This window comes from Lycium barbarum, chromosome 7 (genome assembly GCF_019175385.1).
Source record: "Lycium barbarum isolate Lr01 chromosome 7, ASM1917538v2, whole genome shotgun sequence".
Lineage (NCBI taxonomy): Eukaryota > Viridiplantae > Streptophyta > Magnoliopsida > Solanales > Solanaceae > Lycium > Lycium barbarum.
The window spans coordinates 126,465,067-126,484,123 of record NC_083343.1 but is presented as its reverse complement, the minus strand read 5'-3'; the positions used below and the strand labels follow the sequence as shown (position 1 = coordinate 126,484,123).

General features: G+C 34.3%; 3 protein-coding genes and 1 non-coding gene across 7 annotated transcripts; 1 reads left to right on the top strand and 3 right to left on the bottom strand.

Annotated features, from left to right (window-relative positions):
* Window positions 1-343: 343 nt before the first annotated feature.
* Window positions 344-3,484, bottom strand: LOC132601911 (uncharacterized). The gene is made up of 9 exons (XM_060314961.1): window positions 3,393-3,484; window positions 2,997-3,142; window positions 2,714-2,793; window positions 1,905-2,265; window positions 1,649-1,779; window positions 1,036-1,200; window positions 857-966; window positions 647-727; window positions 344-515 (listed from the first exon to the last, which is right to left on the bottom strand). The coding sequence occupies exons 1-9, from the start codon at window positions 3,482-3,484 to the stop codon at window positions 344-346; spliced, it is 1,338 nt and encodes a 445-aa protein (XP_060170944.1).
* A 1,220-nt stretch (window positions 3,485-4,704) lies between these two features.
* On the bottom strand, window positions 4,705-7,792 carry LOC132604252 (large ribosomal subunit protein eL13z-like). Its single transcript, XM_060317678.1, has 5 exons — window positions 7,640-7,792; window positions 6,088-6,200; window positions 5,851-5,984; window positions 5,270-5,428; window positions 4,705-5,148 (listed from the first exon to the last, which is right to left on the bottom strand). The coding sequence occupies exons 2-5, from the start codon at window positions 6,191-6,193 to the stop codon at window positions 4,927-4,929; spliced, it is 621 nt and encodes a 206-aa protein (XP_060173661.1). The 5' UTR covers window positions 6,194-6,200; window positions 7,640-7,792; the 3' UTR covers window positions 4,705-4,926.
* Window positions 7,793-8,789: 997 nt separating this feature from the next.
* Window positions 8,790-12,767, top strand: LOC132604250 (pentatricopeptide repeat-containing protein At4g38150). 4 transcript variants are annotated; one of them, XM_060317673.1, is made up of 2 exons: window positions 8,790-8,922; window positions 11,432-12,767. In XM_060317673.1, the coding sequence occupies exon 2, from the start codon at window positions 11,527-11,529 to the stop codon at window positions 12,553-12,555; it is 1,029 nt and encodes a 342-aa protein (XP_060173656.1). In that variant the 5' UTR covers window positions 8,790-8,922; window positions 11,432-11,526; the 3' UTR covers window positions 12,556-12,767. The 4 variants fall into 4 exon arrangements, with proteins under 4 accessions (XP_060173656.1, XP_060173658.1, XP_060173659.1 ...); XM_060317675.1 differs by lacking the exon at window positions 8,790-8,922 and adding an exon at window positions 8,923-9,064; XM_060317676.1 differs by lacking the exon at window positions 8,790-8,922 and adding an exon at window positions 9,050-9,068.
* A 5,432-nt stretch (window positions 12,768-18,199) lies between these two features.
* LOC132604718 (small nucleolar RNA SNORD96 family) lies at window positions 18,200-18,291 on the bottom strand. The gene has a single exon (XR_009568821.1). It is a non-coding gene; the product is annotated as a small nucleolar RNA SNORD96 family (small nucleolar RNA).
* Between the last annotated feature and the right edge of the window lie 766 nt (window positions 18,292-19,057).

Here is a 19,057-nt window from a genome sequence, read left to right as displayed (position 1 = left end):
GGCATGTCTTGTGATGACCACATGAATAAGCAGTGGCGTAACAGTGAATGGTGGTCAGTTCTTCGAAAAATATAATGTGTATATAAATAAAAATATGTTCATATATAAACTTTGGATGCTCTTAGCGAAATTCCTGGTCTCGTTGCTGCTGAGAATAAACTGCTGGGATCTATTCAAGTTAGACCATTCTTTGAAACAATGCCGAGAAGCTTGGTCCAAGGGAAAATATTTACAAAAGTCAAAAAGAAAACTACAGCTAGAATTTTATTGGTTGTGTTCTTTATACAACTCTATAATGGTCCAACCAAGTCATCAATAAGAGCTCATGGTTTTCCCAAACAAGTCAAGGAACTAAGTGATCTTTATGTCCAAGAGACTTCTTCCATGATGATTCCAAACACAACAAGTGTAATTTCTCAACAAATGGCTCTAATATTTCTGACTCTTCTTCTGGTGCAAAGGCCATGCAAATGCTTAGCTCCTTGACTGATTCCTCATATTCCCTGTTATAATAGCTTTTCAAAGACTGTTATAGAATAGCATAAAAGAATTCAACTTATATACATTGATATTGCAAAAAATTAGTCACTCCATCAATGTAATTTAGTTTTGCGCAATATGATATGTGCTGTGACCTACTTAGTACAACATCATGCCATGGTCTCTCCTCAAAGACCAGTTGTGAGGCTGCAGAATCAGCAATCTTTCTGAAGCCATAATAGACAGCCTAAAAGATATAGTACCATCCCATATTACATTATGTCATTGTAAGGGACACATATTATGCACAGAATTAATGTTGTTAAACTAATAAAAGTAGTAGTAACAAAAACATAAAAGAGTACAAGATTGTTACATCAAATCTTGAGGCGTCAACAAATGTACATTTGAACTATCAATAGACCTAAGAGGAGAAGTCAGCATTAAACCATGATTTGCTCTTGAAGCACATTTCCAGTAAAGCCTCTGAAAAAGAAAGTAAAAAAGTTGAACTTATATACGCTGATATTTATACACAAGCTTCATTGATCTTACCATAAGATTTGCCAAAGCAATTCCAATAATATCTCTGTTCGTTGCAATCTCAAGCCCTGACAGTGAACTGCTATCGATATCTGAAGCCTTTGTTCTGGGGTCATTCACACACTCGCCGTTAACAATACCAAACAAGCTGTGACCAGAAGTAATCTTAAATAGCTCCTACAACAGTACCAAAATGTAGACATTTCAACGCACAGTGCGATATATAATATCAATATATTGTACTTTATGGATTCTTGAGAGAATATAGTAATTGTGATGTCTCTGACCGAGGGCAGGGTGACGAGGGCGGGCCAAGCAGAACTAGCAGACTTGTAGGCTAGCAAGCTTCTGAAGATGAGGTGTGCATGACACCATAAGCGAATCACACATAGGAATGGGAGAGGAAAATAAAGAGATTTATAAGGCATAGCTCAAGTTCACATGGTGCACCCGCTTTTGAACTCAATGATGCATAGCCTAGAGACAAATCCCTGAGATCTGTTGAGCCAAAGTGGATAATACGTGTCATGGGCTTGGGTCGTGACAACAACATAACTGAAATGGTAGTGGATGCACATTTCAGTACGAAATATAAGACATTGCCCGTGTGTTTAGATCAATATACCTCAGGGCTTCTAGTTTGAGGCCATATCAGAAAATCTTCTCCAACAGGCGATCCCACAATGGTCACATTAAGTCTTCTACAAACTTCAATGTAAATTACACTAAGCAAAATTGCTGTATGAAAGATGAGCACTCTGTCAGATTATGACATAAAACATCAAGTAAATAAAAAATGTTTGAAGTTTCGGGCTTGCAAAAGTACGAAAAATTGACGATGATAGTGGACCGGAGATGAAGATATACTACCACTAGTCCACTACAATATCCAGAGCTTAATGCTGAATGCAGGTAAGAACACTTTGAATCCATTAGAACAGAAGTCCTTTTGAAACCCCTTGACTTAAAAAGAACTGTGTTAACTGCATCCAGAACTTTAACCAAATTGCGCCTTATTTCTCTTGAAATTAACTCTGCTTCAACTTCCTTTGCAATAGCATCCAATTCAGTCATCCATTCATTCATAGTCTTTCCAGCTAGAAGCATAGCCTCCATACATGTCGACTCTAGTGATTTGGGTGGCATTGAAGTAGATTTCATTTCATTTTGAATTGAATAAGCATCCATCTCGTGGTTAAAAACCATAAATGCCTCATCCTCAGTGGCAACGTAAAGCAAAGCCTATGTCCAATAACAGACGGTTTAAGTTCTATGCACACATAAAAAGAAATGTTTTCTCAATCAGGGATCACTTACAAGGTAACTCTTGATGAAAATTATTATAGTAATTAGCAACTTAATAAAAATGGTAAGTAACGTGTTGTAATAGGTTAAATTACACTCATAGGTACATCATTTAAATCCATAACAAACGGCCAAACATAGCAACAACAGAGTAAATACAAGAATAAAGAAGATAGACGATGTGGTATACAATCCGAAAACATTCATGAACAGAATATCCGAAATTGGAAAAGAAGCTTAGGTCCTGTTTGTCCATAGAATTTGATTTCAAAACTTCAACTGTATTTTCATGTTTAATACAGCTTCAACTTCCAAATACCCTTTTTAACGTAACTTCAAATACTAGTGCTTTTTTTCAAATATCCACCAATTCGTGTTGAAAAACCTTTGCCAAAGAAGTATCTTTGTCCTTTGACTGGAAAGATACCTCTTGAGTGAACTTCTCCCTAGCATCTTTTTGGACCTGCCAAATTGTTAAAAAAAAAAAAATTAAAACAATGCACTAAATATATAAAACGTAAAATACTCGAATTCTCAGAAGGGATAGGACCATTTCCATATATAATGATTGGATTTATATATAGCAAGGTATCAGATCACTATTTTAACAGCAAGAAATGATTAAACAATTAAGTAGAACATATCAGAATCAAAAATAGTGCCAATCTCCTGATATTTTTTGGCCTTAGATGAATGTCCAGTTTCTGCAAGAGCAGAAAAATCCAGAGGAAAATTTCTTAACGTTTTTCTCTTGGGTGCATTTGTACTTGCAGTAGCCAAGTTCCTGCACCTTCTTTTCCCATTCATGGTCCAACTGTCGAAGACATAATTAAGTAAACAAAAATGTACCCTCTCTAATAGGTTAAGATAAGATGATCCACTCAAGGTCCTCAATTCAAGTCTCACCGCCACTCATTATAAAAAAAGAAAGTTTTCGCATGTTTGGCTGTGAAAAAAGAATAAATGGGAGTTACCTAATACTAGCAAAAGTACACAGTGAAACTAAACAAGAACCAAAACTCAACATTATCCAATTGAATTCTTGTATTGGAAAGTAAGATAACCTGCTGCAAATATCTAATGCCATAGATGCTTTAACAACATTACCCACCATCATGGGTTGCTGACACACCCTTTGCAATGATGCATACAGCATTTTTTAAGATTTAAAGATTCTCAAGCCTCCAAAACAAAAGGTTAATGATAATGGCGGAGCCACAATTTTCACTAAGGGATCCAAAATATAAAGAAGTAAAAGCACGAAATATCCAAGAGGAGTCAACTATTTATTATATATACATAAACAATAATTTTGATCTTGTATATACAATGCAATTAACCAGCCAAGGGTTCGTCATAGATAATAATATAAGGCCCCATATAGGCAGTGAAACTGGATTTGCAAAAAGACACAGAGACAAGACAGCAAATAATGATGATTAATACAAATAACTAAAAATTTTAATTTAAAAGCATAAGCATTATAGTGATGACACAGAAGAGCCAAAATTTAAAAAAAAAAAAAAAAAAAAAAAAAAAAAAAAAAAAAAAAGTGTGTCGTAAAATTTAATTGCTTGATAGAAAAGTCATTTGTTAATTTACTCATTTGAAGATTGAGGTATTAATAGTGTATTTCGCAATTCTTGTGGAGTATTTGACAATTTGGACTTTGGAGAGGAAATATTCAATTAATTACGTAAATTAATATATGATACAAGTTTTTGAGTTTATGCTGAATATTAAAGGCATTGGAAAATTTAAGTAATTTTCATATTTCTGTCATTTGTCAACTCAGAGAATGATTGATATATAGACCCGAATTGTATTCATAATTGGGATGCTGAAATCAGGACAGTAGAGTTATATTTCACTTTATTTTCACTTTAGCTTGTGTAACTCTTCAGATTTAATTATTTAGTTCTATATAAACATAGAGTGCGATACATTTTCTGTTCAGCATTGAGATCCTATAGTTTCGTGTCCTTTGTTTTCTTATGCTTCCTTAAAGTTTCGCACTATGTGAATCAAATTAAAACAAGAATACATTTATTTCAGCCTCTTAGAGCAATCAGCAAGTGGTAAATGTACTTCGTCTTATGACTTCTGGTCAAGTACTTAATCGACTCAAATTGATAAAATGTTCACCTTATGACAATTCGACTGTCAATATTTAACCACAAATGTAGATAAAATCCAATGTACAACCACACACCGTCAATATCTGTCACCTGGAACTGTCAGAAGATTTTTTTTTAAAAAAAAAAAATATGCCACGAAACTAAAAAGAGCCTTGATCTGTATGAAGCAGTACTAATTAGAGAAAAAAAACATGAAGCTGAATGTTTAATCAAACACAAATCATCCAAGACGGCCATCGAACGTTTAAAACACCTCTATTTGGATAATTATCAGTGCAGCGCTAGAATCAAAAACATCAAGAGCAATAAAATAACCACAACTTACGCTTTAAGGATACTACTACTATGGGAGTTATAGTTTGACTAGAGCATAACAGACTCCAACAAGTACAAAAAAAAGTAAATTCTTGAAACAATAGACTCGACCAAAAAATAGCAAATGCTATAAGACTATAATGTCTTATTTCTTCTCTTCCTTCTGTGCTTCAGCCGCTCTCTTCAACCTCACGCCGACATGACGAGCATTAGTACGCTCAATACGCAGCTTGCCATAAGCATTGAATGATTTCATTTCATCTGTGACCTTAACAAGCTCAACAGCTGGCTGCTCTCTAACAATAGGCAAGTAAGGACCCTGGACTTGAGTGGCATTGGCAAGTTCCTCAGCACTAGAATCACCAGCCTGTGCAATCATGTTGAAAAGATGTAAGTTCAAAGATAATCCAACAAAATAACAATAAGCAAACAATAAGTTTTTCATTGTCAATAGCAGACTGGTAGGATTACAATAGTTTCAGGTTTACCTTGACTTTCTTAGCGTGTCTTGGGAAGATGACTAGCTTAGCTTTGTATGTCTTGAGCCTCTGGACATTGGTCTGAAGACCTTCTAGGGATCTGTTCCTGCGCCTGTGATCCACAGCAATGCCTATAGTTGGAGCAAGTTTCTTGGGAATACCAGCAGCCTGAAAACAACAATGTTCTTAATATATGATTAAAATCTTTAGATATGAGTACCCGGTAAAGAAGATATTTTTTGGCAGCTCATATCGAATAAAAAATGAAGGATATGATCTGGAACGACTTCAAAAGTCATAGTTGCAACTTAAGAAGAGAGGTATAAAATGGAACCTGCCCCACTCAAAAGGATAGGTAAGTAAAAAAGCTTATTGACCCATGAACTTGATTGCACAAGAACCAAATTCTATGTAAGCTCGACATGCCAAACTCTAATATAAGCTCAGCATGAAACATAGATCCCAACAAGGAAACAAGTTCAATTGAACCAGGCACACATACATTTTTCCCATTTCAGGCAGGTTCTTTTTTCTTTTTTTGGGAGGGGGGAGCAACAATCTAGAGTAAGATTAGATAGAATGAATCTTACTTTCAGCTCTTCTAGAGAAAATCCCCTGCCAGCTCTGACTTTCATGTTGTATTTTAGTGTTTGTCCATGAACAATAGGTCGGAGGGATCCCACTGTTGGCCTAGGGAAGATTGTTGCAGCTTTATTCTGCCTAGCTGGAGTTAGCAAAAGCAAAAGAGGTCAGGAAATGTAGGTATTCTATTCTTGAGCCAAAGTTGAATTTGAGACTTGAAGCCATCAAAAAAATGGGAAACTCACCATTGCGTCTCCTTGTTTTGCGAGCAGGTTGGTTAAACCAAGTCTTTACATAGTTTTGCCAGTGCTTCTTAAAGTGACCATTGGGGATAACATTATTATGCTTCATGGTTTACCTGTATACACGATCGACAGGTAAATAATGAGGTTTAACAATTGGTAAAAAAAAAATTGAGAAATTTATAATGATGCCAAAGAAGCACCAATGCAAGAAGTAGGTCTATATGATTAGAGGCTGCCTTAGGAGGCGATATGAAAACATTATGATTCAAACAACAAGAAATTACTCAGGTATAATAGGGTAAACATTTTAAGAAGTTAATATTGAAAAGGTAAAAGCTTAGCAAACTAGTTTAACATTATTTAAAAGAAACAACAAGAAGCATTAGCAGTAGTTATGGTTCAAACAAGAAATATCTTTTTTAGTTTGAGAGCTGTGTGATTTCAAGACACTGACTCCTGAGCATTTCTTGTCCTACATTCTATCCATACAGAACAGGACGCACTTACAGCAGCTTCAAATACACTGAATACCAGGCCCTTTTATAGAACAAAAAGAGCAAGCAAAACATAAATTGCACCGTGACAGTAAAAACATTTTCCTTTATCTCCATCCACACACCAATATGACATCATCCCTTCCCATACAAAAGAAACTATATCAATATAAAGATGGCATTTCCTAGAGCAAAATGAACCAAGATAGCATAGAACTATGGTTGATTTATTAAGAGGATCCGAAAGAGCGGATCTTAAAAGGCTTATGCTATAGGCAGGGGTGGATTTACAGCCCATTGAGGGTGTAATTACACTGTATATATAAGGTATTTTTATATGTTTTATGTACATATATAGATTTCAAACACCCTGAACACAAGAGTAGGGGTTGGTTCAGTGGTTTAGGGGGGTCAAAATTCACCGTGAGGTCCCAAGTTCAAGCCTCGGGCACTACATTTTTATTTTTCAAACCCCCTCAGAAAATATCCCAGATCACCACCACCCCCCCTTTTCCTCCATCCAACTGAACTCAAGTTTCATAAATAGCCTAGTTTAAACACCCACCATTATTTACAAGCTCATTAATTTGCTAACAAATCTTACACTCCCACCACTCACTTTTACTTCTCAAGTTTCGCTTCCTGAGAGTCATCAAACCACATGGAGATGCATTTTTTTCCCATCATATTAACATGAGAAAGAATTACAACTTATAGCAATTTTTTCGTATAATTTCTGAATATCAAATTAGTCTAATTCAATTTAGCTCCAAAGATTAGTGAAACTGTTCGAGAAGTGAAACGTGACAAATAAAAGTGAACAGAGGGAGTCTATTTAACTAAAATAACATCTCAAAAAAAAAAAATACGTAGCTCATTAATAACAAACAGATAAAAATCACATATCAATATATTCCAGTATTTCAGTTTACATTTTTTTTTTTCAAATCGTCTAAACACTTCCAATCAGACAGAAACAATAGAAATTATTGAACGAACAAAAATTTGCATAACCAGAAAGAAAATGAAGAAATAATAAATCAGTAAATCTTACGTACTTTGAAGGAAAAAAAACAGGTAAAATTCTTCTTTCAGGATTTGGAACAATAAGGTGGGAGTAAAAGTTTGCTTTTTATTTGAGAAACCCTAGATTAGAGACATTTTTTGGGCTTCTATAGGCCCAGGCCCAGTATTTGTTAGGATGACTTATGGTAAATAATTTACGGGCTAGCCAGAGAAATAGTCAGAATTTGAAAATTTTGTTAAAAAGAGCTATTTTTTATGCGAAAAATCATGACGAGATCGAAAAACTTTATTATGTGTTTGACACAACACTTTTTTAGGTGAATGTGTATAATTAAAAGGAGATGATATATGTTTATGTGATTGAATTAACTATCTAATAGACGAATACAAGCAAAAAGAATTCAAAAAATTTGAACTGAAAGATCTATTGAGGTATTCAATTGGAATAGGATGTTGTTCAAATGTCTAAATAGAATATCCCGGCAAATTTAAGAGGCTGACTATGTAAGATATTATTATGGTTTTTAAACTCATGTCACTGTCATGAATTTCAACTTTAAAAATGTGAAACTCTATGATATTGTCTAGGATTTCACCCAGGATATCAAGATAGAGTTTCAATATTTAATGTTTGAAATCAATAACACTGTCATGAAAAGTAGCTACTTCAATGACTTTTGAATCTATGATTATTTTCTTAATTAATTGCAAGTTTGAAAAATGGGTTAAGTCCACAAATAATTTTCACGAGGGTGGTCTTGATTTTTTGAACCCGCTTAACCCTTTTTTTTAAAAATAGCCTATGCTTCAGAAAATTCTCTAGACAAAGTTTTTATTCTCATCCAACATAAATTGTGACTTGTGGACATAAAATAATTTAATGAACCGCTCAATTGATCACTAGTCATGCCTTATTAGCAATAATTAGAACTTATAGCTAATGGACAACATAGGAAACTTTTGTTGCCCATAAGGCATAACTTCTAGCTTTTGCCTACAAGGCAGAAGTTTAGGATATTCAGGACAATGAACCGCGCAATTTACTTCAAGTTATGTCTTATAGGCAAAAGTTAAAACTTATGCAACAAAAATTCAAGACCGGACACTTTGGGGACACCACACGTCATTTCCTGTTGGAAACTGGCTATTTTTTCAGTTTAACCAGGAATTAAGAGAATCTGGGCTATGATTCAGTAAAGGCCCATAACTAATTGGACTATTAACTCACACATGCTAGCCCAAATCCAACACTACTAGAACATTTCGTAATGTGCTAACTCCTCGTAACCTCTTTCTGCGAAATTCATCTGAAACTGTAAGTTCACTTCTTTATTTTATGCTTTCTTTGCATTTCTCTTTATAATAAGTAACCAAAAAAAAAAAAAAAAACTTGGGAAGAGATATTATTTTATGGCAATGATAAATTTCTCGTCTTTTTTGGAAGAAAGATAGAATTAGTAGGTCATTTTTGCCAAATCCAACAACGAATTGCAGTTTCTGATTATTTAGTTTTGTGTTTTGTATTTTATCACAGATTATTACTAAGCATAAAATTCTGCAGATGAGTTTAAATTATTTGACATACTTGAATTGGTTGTTGGATATTGTGTATAATTGCAACTCAAGCTTCTGTTTGTCTCTTTGTTACAAATTAGAGCCTGTTTGGATTGGCTTATTTTAGGAGGAAATTAGTTACAAAAATGAATAGAGGTACATGACCCTATGTATATATGGACGATTCTGAAATAACACAGAAGCAATCCTTAATGGACATTAGAGATGTTCACTTTTTTGACAAATTTAAAAATATCAAAAATGATCAAGTAATATTTAAGGGACTATTTTAAACCTATCACCAAAGATAAGAGATTATTTACAAAACCCTAATTCTCAAATCTTTCAGATCTCCCTTTTAACACACTTTATATCAACTATAAGGTAAAATCTCCTCTTCATATTACCTTTGTTGGGTCCATTTTATGTGTATCTGTTGGATTTTTATATCTGTTTTTTTTTTTTTTAGTTTAAATGGTGTTTTGAGTTCTTGATGATTCATTGGAGTTAAAGTTGTGATTTTTCTACATTTGGGTATTGTGGGTTTGACGCTCTTGCTCTTCATTAATTTGAGTTTATTTTAGAGGAAATGAATAGAGGTATATGACAACCCTTTGTGTATACATGGGCGATTCTGAATAGAGGTATACGTCCCTCTGTATACTTGGGCGATTCTGACATACTTATTTTAGGTGTTTTTAAGCCAAAATAGCTTTTAGGCACTTTTGTAGTGTTTGGATAAGATTAAAAAAAATGTTTTCTTAGCATTTGTTGTTAAGCCAAAATAACAAAACTAAGCCAAAAGCCATAAGTTAGGATTCGCACCTTATGTCTTTTGGCTTATAAAGTCATAAGCCAAAAGCCCATCCAAATAGGCTCTTTAGTTTACAAAGACAAAAGTTTGGATAGATAGGCAAATAAGTTTTAGAAAGAAAAAGGAAAGAAGGAGACTTTTCCCCCTTTGGTAAGGAGGTAAGTGAATTGCGAAAAGCCATCAGGTTTAGGCCGTTTGTTTGAGGGGTATTCTTGAGAAAAAAACAAATGTTGGGGTATTTTTAGACCCAAAGGTGTTGGAGGGTATTTGTGAGTCATTTTTCATACATGAGGGGTATTTTTGGCTCTTTTACAAATAATTTATGTAACACTCGAATCTAGAGATTATGACTCTCCAGTGCTGCAAAGTATGATGTGAATTACAAAACAAATGTGTGACCAAATAGATACATATGTCTTTCCGACAGTGTGTTATTATCAAACTAAATACCAGAAAATAAAAGGAATCAAGATCCTTTTTTATTGTTTATTTGTAGAACAATAAACCAAGGTCTAGATCCCTCTTCCGTTCAAATCTATTAAATGCAATTTTAGTCGAGATATGTATACATTCATTAAGTGGAAATCATGATCCTCTTTTCACTTCATGAATGTGTAATCGATTTCGAATTATACTCTTATTCTGCCGTTGCTTTACACAATGGTTAACATGAATGCTAGCAAGTTTATATGTCATATAATCTGAAAACTTGTCAATTTTGACTCTCGATAAGCAAAAGTGCCGAACAAATTGGGACTAAGAGTGTAGTTATCAGTGAGTACAATGTAATATTCTCCCCACCAATGTAAAACTATTATAACTGATTTGTTGATTGAAGTTATCTTTTTGTGGCCTTTTTGAAGTTACATCTCGATGATGTTTATTTTGAGTTGTTGGATTAATGTTGTCATTATCACTGGATATAAGCGGGGTATTGACAAAACATTTATTTTTAGATATATCTTAATTTGGCTTAAAAGGACGAATTCTTTAGTATTGCAATTGAATGAATCCAAATAGAGTAGAATGGAAACATACAATTTGTGTAGCCGACCGCTATTGGTTTTGAATTGAAGTGTAGTTGATTGATTAATTTAAGTGGAGACAAGTCACTTGTAGCGTAAACAATGGAAATAGAAGTAATTTGCTTTGTCCAACAGTTTTCAGGAGATTATATTGGTATTTCCATGATTTTGCTGGACTTGTATGCTCTTGGCACATAGTTGATTGATGTTTTGTGATATGCTATTTTGCTCATTTTTCCTTTCTTGTTATCTTCAACATCATCATTTTTATACTATCATTACAGGTAGTTAATCCTTTATCCATTTTTTAAACAATGCCCTTTGTAGGTGAAGAGTAAAAGAAAGTGCATAAGAGTGCTTTAATAGTTTAATGTCTTTGATTGCATGGTATGAATGTTTATTTCAACTGAAGTTCGTTCTTTGCTCTACAGCTGTCTTGTCCGGAATAGCAGGATAAAGCCATCTTTTGCTGCCTTGAAAATCTAGGTAACGCTGGGCGTTATTTTGGAGCGCGTAAATAAGCATTATGAGAACAACATTAGTGAGACAGAAGGGTGTTAGCAATTATTGGAAATATTACAGCAGTCTCTGTTGTCCTAAGTTGAATGTAGATGAGACACTTCCTTCAACAAAATTACGCTCATTTAGCAGCTCCAACAAATTCAGCAATTACTCTGATGAATCTACTCAATCCAACTATCCTCCTCCTCCTGAACCTATACCGAATAGGCCCTTAAGAGCTGATTCCAGAAGGCCCTTTAATCCATCCCAAAGACAGCGGCCTCCCATCAGCAGCAACCCCACCCATTCTACAACTTTTAGAAGACCTGGTGAGAACAATGAAAATCAAATGAAGTCCGCGGATAGCGAAGATTTTCTTAAAAGGTTTCAGCTTGGATTTGATCGTAAAGAGGAAAATCCAAACACTAACACAAAAGGTGAAAGGAGTGATGCTCCTGCCTCTGAGGCACCTCCAGCTCCACCAGAAGATGCAGATGAGATATTCAAGAAAATGAAAGAAACGGGCCTAATACCGAACGCTGTAGCAATGCTTGATGGGCTTTGCAAGGACGGGTTGGTCCAGGAGGCCATGAAGCTCTTTGGCCTGATGCGTGAAAAGGGTACAATACCTGAAGTTGTTATCTACACTGCTGTAGTAGAAGGCTTTTGTAAAGCCCAGAAATTTGATGATGCTGTGAGGATTTTCCGAAAAATGCAAGGCAATGGCATTATTCCTAATGCCTTTAGTTACGGTGTCTTAATCCGTGGACTCAGTCAAGGTAAAAGATTAGATGATGCCCTTGAGTTTTGCTTAGAAATGTTGGAAGCTGGACATTCCCCCAACTTAGCGACTTTTGTGGGTTTGGTTGATGAATATTGCAAGGAGAAAAGTCTTGAAGACGCCCAAAACATGATTAAAATGGTGAGGCAGAAGGGATTTATCCTTGATGATAAGGCTGTTAGGGAATATTTGGACAAGAAAGGGCCGTTCTTGCCACTGGTTTGGGAGGCAATCTTGGGAAAGAAAGCTCAACAGAGGCAATCTATTTTCTAAGTTTTGTTTTTCTTTTTTCCATTTGAAATTTTCTACAGGCTAATCAACATATGTAGTAGCTATGAGTTATTATCATGTTATTCAAATATTTAGTTTTGAAGTGACTATTTAGACTGTTTCCAAGTCTAAGAGCTTTGTATAAAACAGGTCATTTCAAGAACTTGTTTGGTTTTCAATATTGGTTCAAGTTTGTGCCATGTTCGCATGGTTTGCATTAGTGGCTTTGATGTCTTATTTTCTGAGTTTCTACATGATCAAACTCAGACGTTGAGCTTAAGAGATGCAGTTTTTGTCCCTCATAGAGATGCAGGAAGCACACAGAGTTACTGAGAGTGAATAGGTCAAAGAATGTTAGCATTTCTGTATATCATTTAATTAGATGGTCTAATACTTATGTTCCTTCGAACAGAGAACTTACAAATAAAATTATCATTAAGGGAGTGATCCAGGTATGCAGAGATAAAACTTGGAGTTTTCTTTGTCAACATCTTACATCTTGCTTTTGTTTCTACATTTCAGAAAAAAATTATTATGCATCTGGTATTTTGCCTCCAAAGGTGGGCAAGCTTTCTTCTCCCCTTTTGTTGTAGGACACATCTTGTTTAATACCATTCGTGTTGGCTTACCAATTTTCATATTGAAGTGCTCTAAGACACATTCAATGTACTTCTCGGACAGTATTCACGATTTTCTGTTTGCTCTATTGACAACAATCTCCATCCAATAATTGTTGGACCCAAGTTTTTCATGCCAAATGGCTTGTATCTACCTTATTTTAGTTCGGCATTACTTTTGCATCTACCTTATCTTCATAGCTTTTTACTCAAATAGTGTATTTAACTCATGCGCCTTCGACTGCCTATCAACGCTATTGTAATGGTGAAGTGATGGTACTAAGGGTACTCCTGAGTTTGCAAATTGCAAGTAAAGGGTGATGATGGATCTTGTGCAATATGGAGAATTTCTTCCGCACTAGGTGTCAAGTAAAGGGGAAGATTTATTCCATGATTATTGAATGGAGGTAGTTATACAAATATAGCATGAGCAATTGTGGTTGAGAAATTGGGTTTACATTGCTTAAAATATCTTACTCCTGACAAGTAACATTGGTTGAATGATAATTCAATGTACTTATCTTGCAATATTCACGATTTTCTATTTGCTCCATCTTAAACAATTTCTCTTACAATAGTTTGTCGTGTTGGACCCAGGTCTTTCATGTCGAACTTTCATAGCTTCTTCCTCAACTAATATATTTATCTCATGGGCCTTAAACTACCAATCAACATTATTGTTAATGGTGAAATGATGGTACTAAGGTGAGTCCTAAATTTGCAAGTTAAAGAGGATAATGATCTTGAGCAACACGAAGAATATCTTCCACGCTAGTTGCGAAATTGGGTTTACATTGCTTAAATATTTTACTCCTTACAAGTTGAATTGGTTGAATAATAGTTCAATGTACTTCTCTTGAAAAATTGTTGTTTGTTCTCTCTTGAACAATTTTCACTATTTATCGTGTTGGACGCAAAGTCTTTTATATTACTAATTGTATTGTATTTGCTTTGCTTTAGTAGCACATAACTACTCTATCTGCCTTATTTCCACAACCTTTTGTCAACTAGTGCATTTATTATAAGATCATTAGATGGAGATAGTTCAAACAACATAGGCATGACTATAGTAGATTCGGTCAAAAAGGAAGAAACTTTCGTTCATGGTTATTTTGACCATTGATCTTTCAATGTGCTAGTATCGACAACTCTCGTTGACCAATTGAGTTTACATTGGTTATCTTTTTCCTTAACAGTTACAATGGTTGAAATATATTAGAGAAGTGAATGTGAATAAGCAAGTGATAGCGCCATTCTGCAATAGGGGTGTACAAATTTCAATTTAATTGATAAATGTTACTTTTTCAATTTGTTTGTCTAACTTTCATTTTTGATCCGTTGTTACTCACTTCGTTTCAAAGTCACAAATAGACCCTCAAACTTGTCCATATTTTTCATTTGGACCCCTCAACTGAGCAGCGTACCATCTGAACCCTCCAAGAAGGCGTTTACTGTGCCATATAGACACATGTCACTGTGTGTGTTGCCCACTTTTTTTAAGGAGCGTGAAAAGCATTTCAAATGCTATTGATGTGGATCCCAGTTGACAAGTGTCAACAGAAAAACATTTAACTAATAAAAAGTAAACTTTAGATGATATTTTTATTAATTAAATAAAATAAATAAGAAAAAGAAAGGAATCAAATTGAAAGAAGAAAAATTATTTTCCAAATTAGCCCCTCCATTTTAAATTATCCCAACTTTCACCACTTTCTCTCTTACTGCTACTTTTCCATTTTTTCAATATCTCTCTTAAATTCTCTCTTATTTACATTTCTCTCCCTCTATTTTCTCCCTTTGATTGCCGGAAAATCCTTTTCCGTCCGATCACCGTTCATTTTCTCCTCTCTCTACAATTCTCTCACTAGATCCACATTTCCAAAAAAATTACAAAAATTAGCACATTTTGAAAAAAAATCAAGTGCTCGTAAATCGTAATTATTGTTAATCCCAACAGAAGGAGGAGATTATGTTATTGGTTTTAATGTTTGATATGCTAAGAACTTAGGTTTTTTTTTTTTTGAATAAAATGTTGAATAAAATCATTAAGCGAGGGCAGAAAAAGGTTCCGAAATCGGATCCATCATTGGATTTCGGGTCGGGTCACCGGAGATCCGGTACAAATGTAGTTGTCGTTAACCACTCTTCTAGATAGGGCTGTGCATGTTAACGGTTAAACCAATAACCCGAACCGGTTATTGGGTTATTGGGTTAATGGTTCGGGTTAATGGATTACCGATTCGGGTACCGGGTGGTGTTTTTGGGTTATTGGCTTATTGGGTCGGGTCGCGGGTTGACCATTTTTGTTAACGGGTTACCCGATAACCCGATAACAATTTAATTAATTACACTTCTACCCTTTCATATATATTAAGTCACTTACACTACAATTAGGATTACTTCATTTCATTTCATAAAACAGCCTCTCTGCCTCTCTTTAAGTCTCAAGCCTCTCTTTAAGCCTCTCTTACGTCTTACCCATTCAATTACAACAGGAACCATTAGAGTACTCTAACAAGAGGAAGCAAGCCCCTAATTTGAATGAAATATGCACTTCAATTTACAAAGATATAATTGACACATCACCTAACAGTTTGGGTCATTATGCAAATTTAATTATGCAAGCTCCATTGATGGTTTGCCTTTGTCGCTGCTGCCTAGTGCCCACACGATGCAGCAATGTTTTGAGTATGATAGAGCAGTAACAAATCATTAAATTTCTCGTAGTAGTAAATGCAATTTAAGATTATTCTGAGATCTTGGTACAAGAAGTAGTTCTCTGCGCATGATTTTGCTTGTACAAAGTGGTCAAGCCATTTTTTTGTTGTGTGAAATCTTAACGGTTAAACCGATAACCGAACCGATAACATACAACAACCGATTAACCGATAACCGATTAATCGATATTTTAACGGTTTAACATGTCTACAAACCGATAACCAATAAGTTAAACCGATAATTTTGAAACCCGAACCGAACCGACCGATATGCAGCCCTACTTCTAGAAGCACCGCCGGAATAATTAATGGTCCATGATTTCTCCATTAATGGACCAAAAAAATCAATATAAATTGGTAATTCCTATGCTCTATGATATCACTTCTTTCACTTTTTTTTGCAGCTTCGTTAGGTGGAAGAAAACACCAACGGTGGAATAAATAAGGAAAAAAATACATGAGAAATCCACTCAATATTTTTTCCTTTTATTGGTCTAATTGAAAGAAAATCACGCAAGATCTCTTCGAAGATATGATCTGGATGGCTAGTGGAGCAAGAAGCAAAAGAGAGGAAGGAGAGGGGTCGGGCGCGGGGGGGGGGGGGGGGGGGGGGGTTGGGGAGCTAAAGAAGATGACTATTTTTGTTTTTACTCTTTTTTTTTTTTGTAAAATCCTTTTATTTATTTATTTTAAAGCTAAAATCCACGTGGCTCCGTCTTATTTGTTATTTTTGCGTGTGAATTACACGCACCATTTGTGTGTTGTTGCATATTTATTTTGTGTTTAAATGGCACATTAACAGTTAAGTTGAAGGTTCATATGGTACAACCCTCAGTTGAGGGGTTAGAGGGTCTACATAAAAAAATCAGGACAAGTTCAGAGATTCATCTATGACTTTGACCATTTATTTATCACACTTTACTTTTTAGTTCCAAGCCTCCATCATCTCTTCCAAATTTATGTTTCAATATCTTCTTGTCATTTCTCCCCACATTCTAAGAAAATTGGAAAATCAAGCAAGGAAAAACCTTTTTTATTTTATTCTTCACGTTCAGGATTACGTTTGGAATGATTAGATTACGTCCGGAATGATTAGATAGGAATCCAAAGATGAAGAGAGAAACAAAAAATATCACTACTGTAAACGAAGAGTTTGAGACAATCCAATGCCCTTTCGTTTGGTCCCCTGGATACCTTCTCCGCACTTAAGGTGGTAAGCATTAAAAAAAATGCATCTTTTCATTTTTACTTCTTAATTCCAATTTTCCACGTGTTATATTTAAAATCACAAAATTAAAAAATATTTTGATAGATTCCAATGATTGTGTTTTTGCTATTGCCTAATTCATAGCTTACCCAATAAAAATATTTACTAAAAGTTGTGTTTTTTTCTTTTATTCCCACAATTTTAGAGGTTCCTTGTTCCCTTAGTTATATAAAAAGTTAGTTTTGGATTTCAAGTAGTTTTGTACTGTTCCAGTCCTACATAAGTACTTAAGATCCATGCAATTTTCCAGTCCTGTGTAAGTTCTTAATGATCCATGAAGTGAAAAAAAGATATGAAGAAAATGTTATTCTCATGGCCAGCCAATGTGGTAATTGCAGACTCTGCTAACCAAGGCAATGGAATATGAGACTGCCCCTTTCGGATGATTAAAACTTAGATTCTTTCTTCTCATAAAGAGAAGAAAAGACTCAAATGCCTTAAGAATCAACAAAAGGAGCTTGCTTTGTGATGATTTTTCCACTTTGGGTTATACAAGTACAACAATAACTTGCCCCAATTCAATGTAAATCATCAAAAATTGTCCAACAAACTGAAATAAACAGGCACAACATGGTATTACAAAGCAGTACCAAAAAAAATCAAGATAAAACTTGACAGGCATGAAGTGACAAAAACCACATTCTTGTGATACTAAGTTTTCAACAATCATAAAAGAAAAATCTAAGACACTAAATTATTAAAAAAGTTTACATCTTAGTTCAAGTGAAAAATCTTTTCAACACACAAAATTTTTCAACTTTCACATCTTATTAGTTCAAGTGATAAATCCTTTGCACTCACAGAAAAGTTTAAATTTTCAAGTAAATGCATGTTAAAACACAAACTTTATTTGTGGCGGTAAATTATCATAGTAAAAGCGGAAGTTTCAAGTTAAATTATTCCTATATAGAAATGTATCTTTCTTTTTTTCTTTTTTGGAAGAGACTAAAAAAGAAAAGCATATCACATAGTATTACTTTTTTTCAAATACCAAATTTGTATGTCCAAACACTTAGCTAAAAATAAAAGGGAAACAAATTAATAAATGGCCTCAGAATTGCAGAATTGACAACAAGGCCTTGAGGGCCATTCAGTCCCGAAAGATGGTGTTATTTATAATAGATTTCATCATAGGCCAAAAACATTCTATACATACAACTAAAATCAACAAACAATTAATACTAAACTAAAAAAATAAATATGGATTAAATGTATATGTATTTCTCATGGTCTGTCCCAAATAGTAATTGCAGAGATTCTGCTCTACAAGGCGATAGGATATGAGAACACACTCTTCGGATTAAATAACATGATTTTCCCTTTTTTCATAAGGAAAAAAAAAGAATAATCAACTGCTAAAATCTCAACAAAGAGGGCTTTTTATATGATGATATTTACACACTTTGGGTTATGCGAATACTGAATAAACTCGCCCCAATTAACGTGTACCATCAAAATAAAATAAAATCATTTCACAAGTATAAAATAAAAAAGTTCAAGACTAATAAATTGTTACTCACCCTGTCCCAATTTTACATGACACAATTCAAATTCCGAAAGTCAAATATTTTTGTAAGTTTTTTGAAAAAATAAATTACATATTTAGACACTATTTAAAAGACATACCAATAAATCGTGTTTTCTTCTTGTACTCTCAAAAAAACTAAAAGTATCACAAAAACTAGGACAGAAGGAGTACAAAATATAGAAAGGTACTCTGTCCTAAATTGTTTTGACACTTTTTACATTTCGAGAGCCAAACTTCTTAATTTTAATCATGTGTTTGAACATAAAACCTTTAATTTTTTTTAAAATAAAATTTACATAATTGAAAACTACGAAAAAGTACAAGTCACTATAATTAATAACTTAAAATAGTTTGAAAGGCATATGAAACAATTAGG

Excerpts from the sequence above, each read along its gene's own strand:
- LOC132601911 (XM_060314961.1), bottom strand. The coding sequence starts at position 3,484 with ATGCTGTATGCATCATTGCAAAGGGTGTGTCAGCAACCCATGATGGTG. Across the intron at positions 1,780-1,904 it reads ATTAAGCTCTGGATATTGTA|TGCTCATCTTTCATACAGCA; the intron begins GTGGACTAGTGG and ends AATCTGACAGAG. Across the intron at positions 967-1,035 it reads TTGCTTTGGCAAATCTTATG|AGGCTTTACTGGAAATGTGC; the intron begins GTAAGATCAATG and ends TTTCTTTTTCAG.
- LOC132604252 (XM_060317678.1), bottom strand. The coding sequence starts at position 6,193 with ATGAAGCATAATAATGTTATCCCCAATGGTCACTTTAAGAAGCACTGG. Across the intron at positions 5,985-6,087 it reads CAAAACAAGGAGACGCAATG|CTAGGCAGAATAAAGCTGCA; the intron begins GTGAGTTTCCCA and ends TGCTAACTCCAG. Across the intron at positions 5,149-5,269 it reads GACACGCTAAGAAAGTCAAG|GCTGGTGATTCTAGTGCTGA; the intron begins GTAAACCTGAAA and ends ATGATTGCACAG.
- LOC132604250 (XM_060317673.1), top strand. The coding sequence starts at position 11,527 with ATGAGAACAACATTAGTGAGACAGAAGGGTGTTAGCAATTATTGGAAA.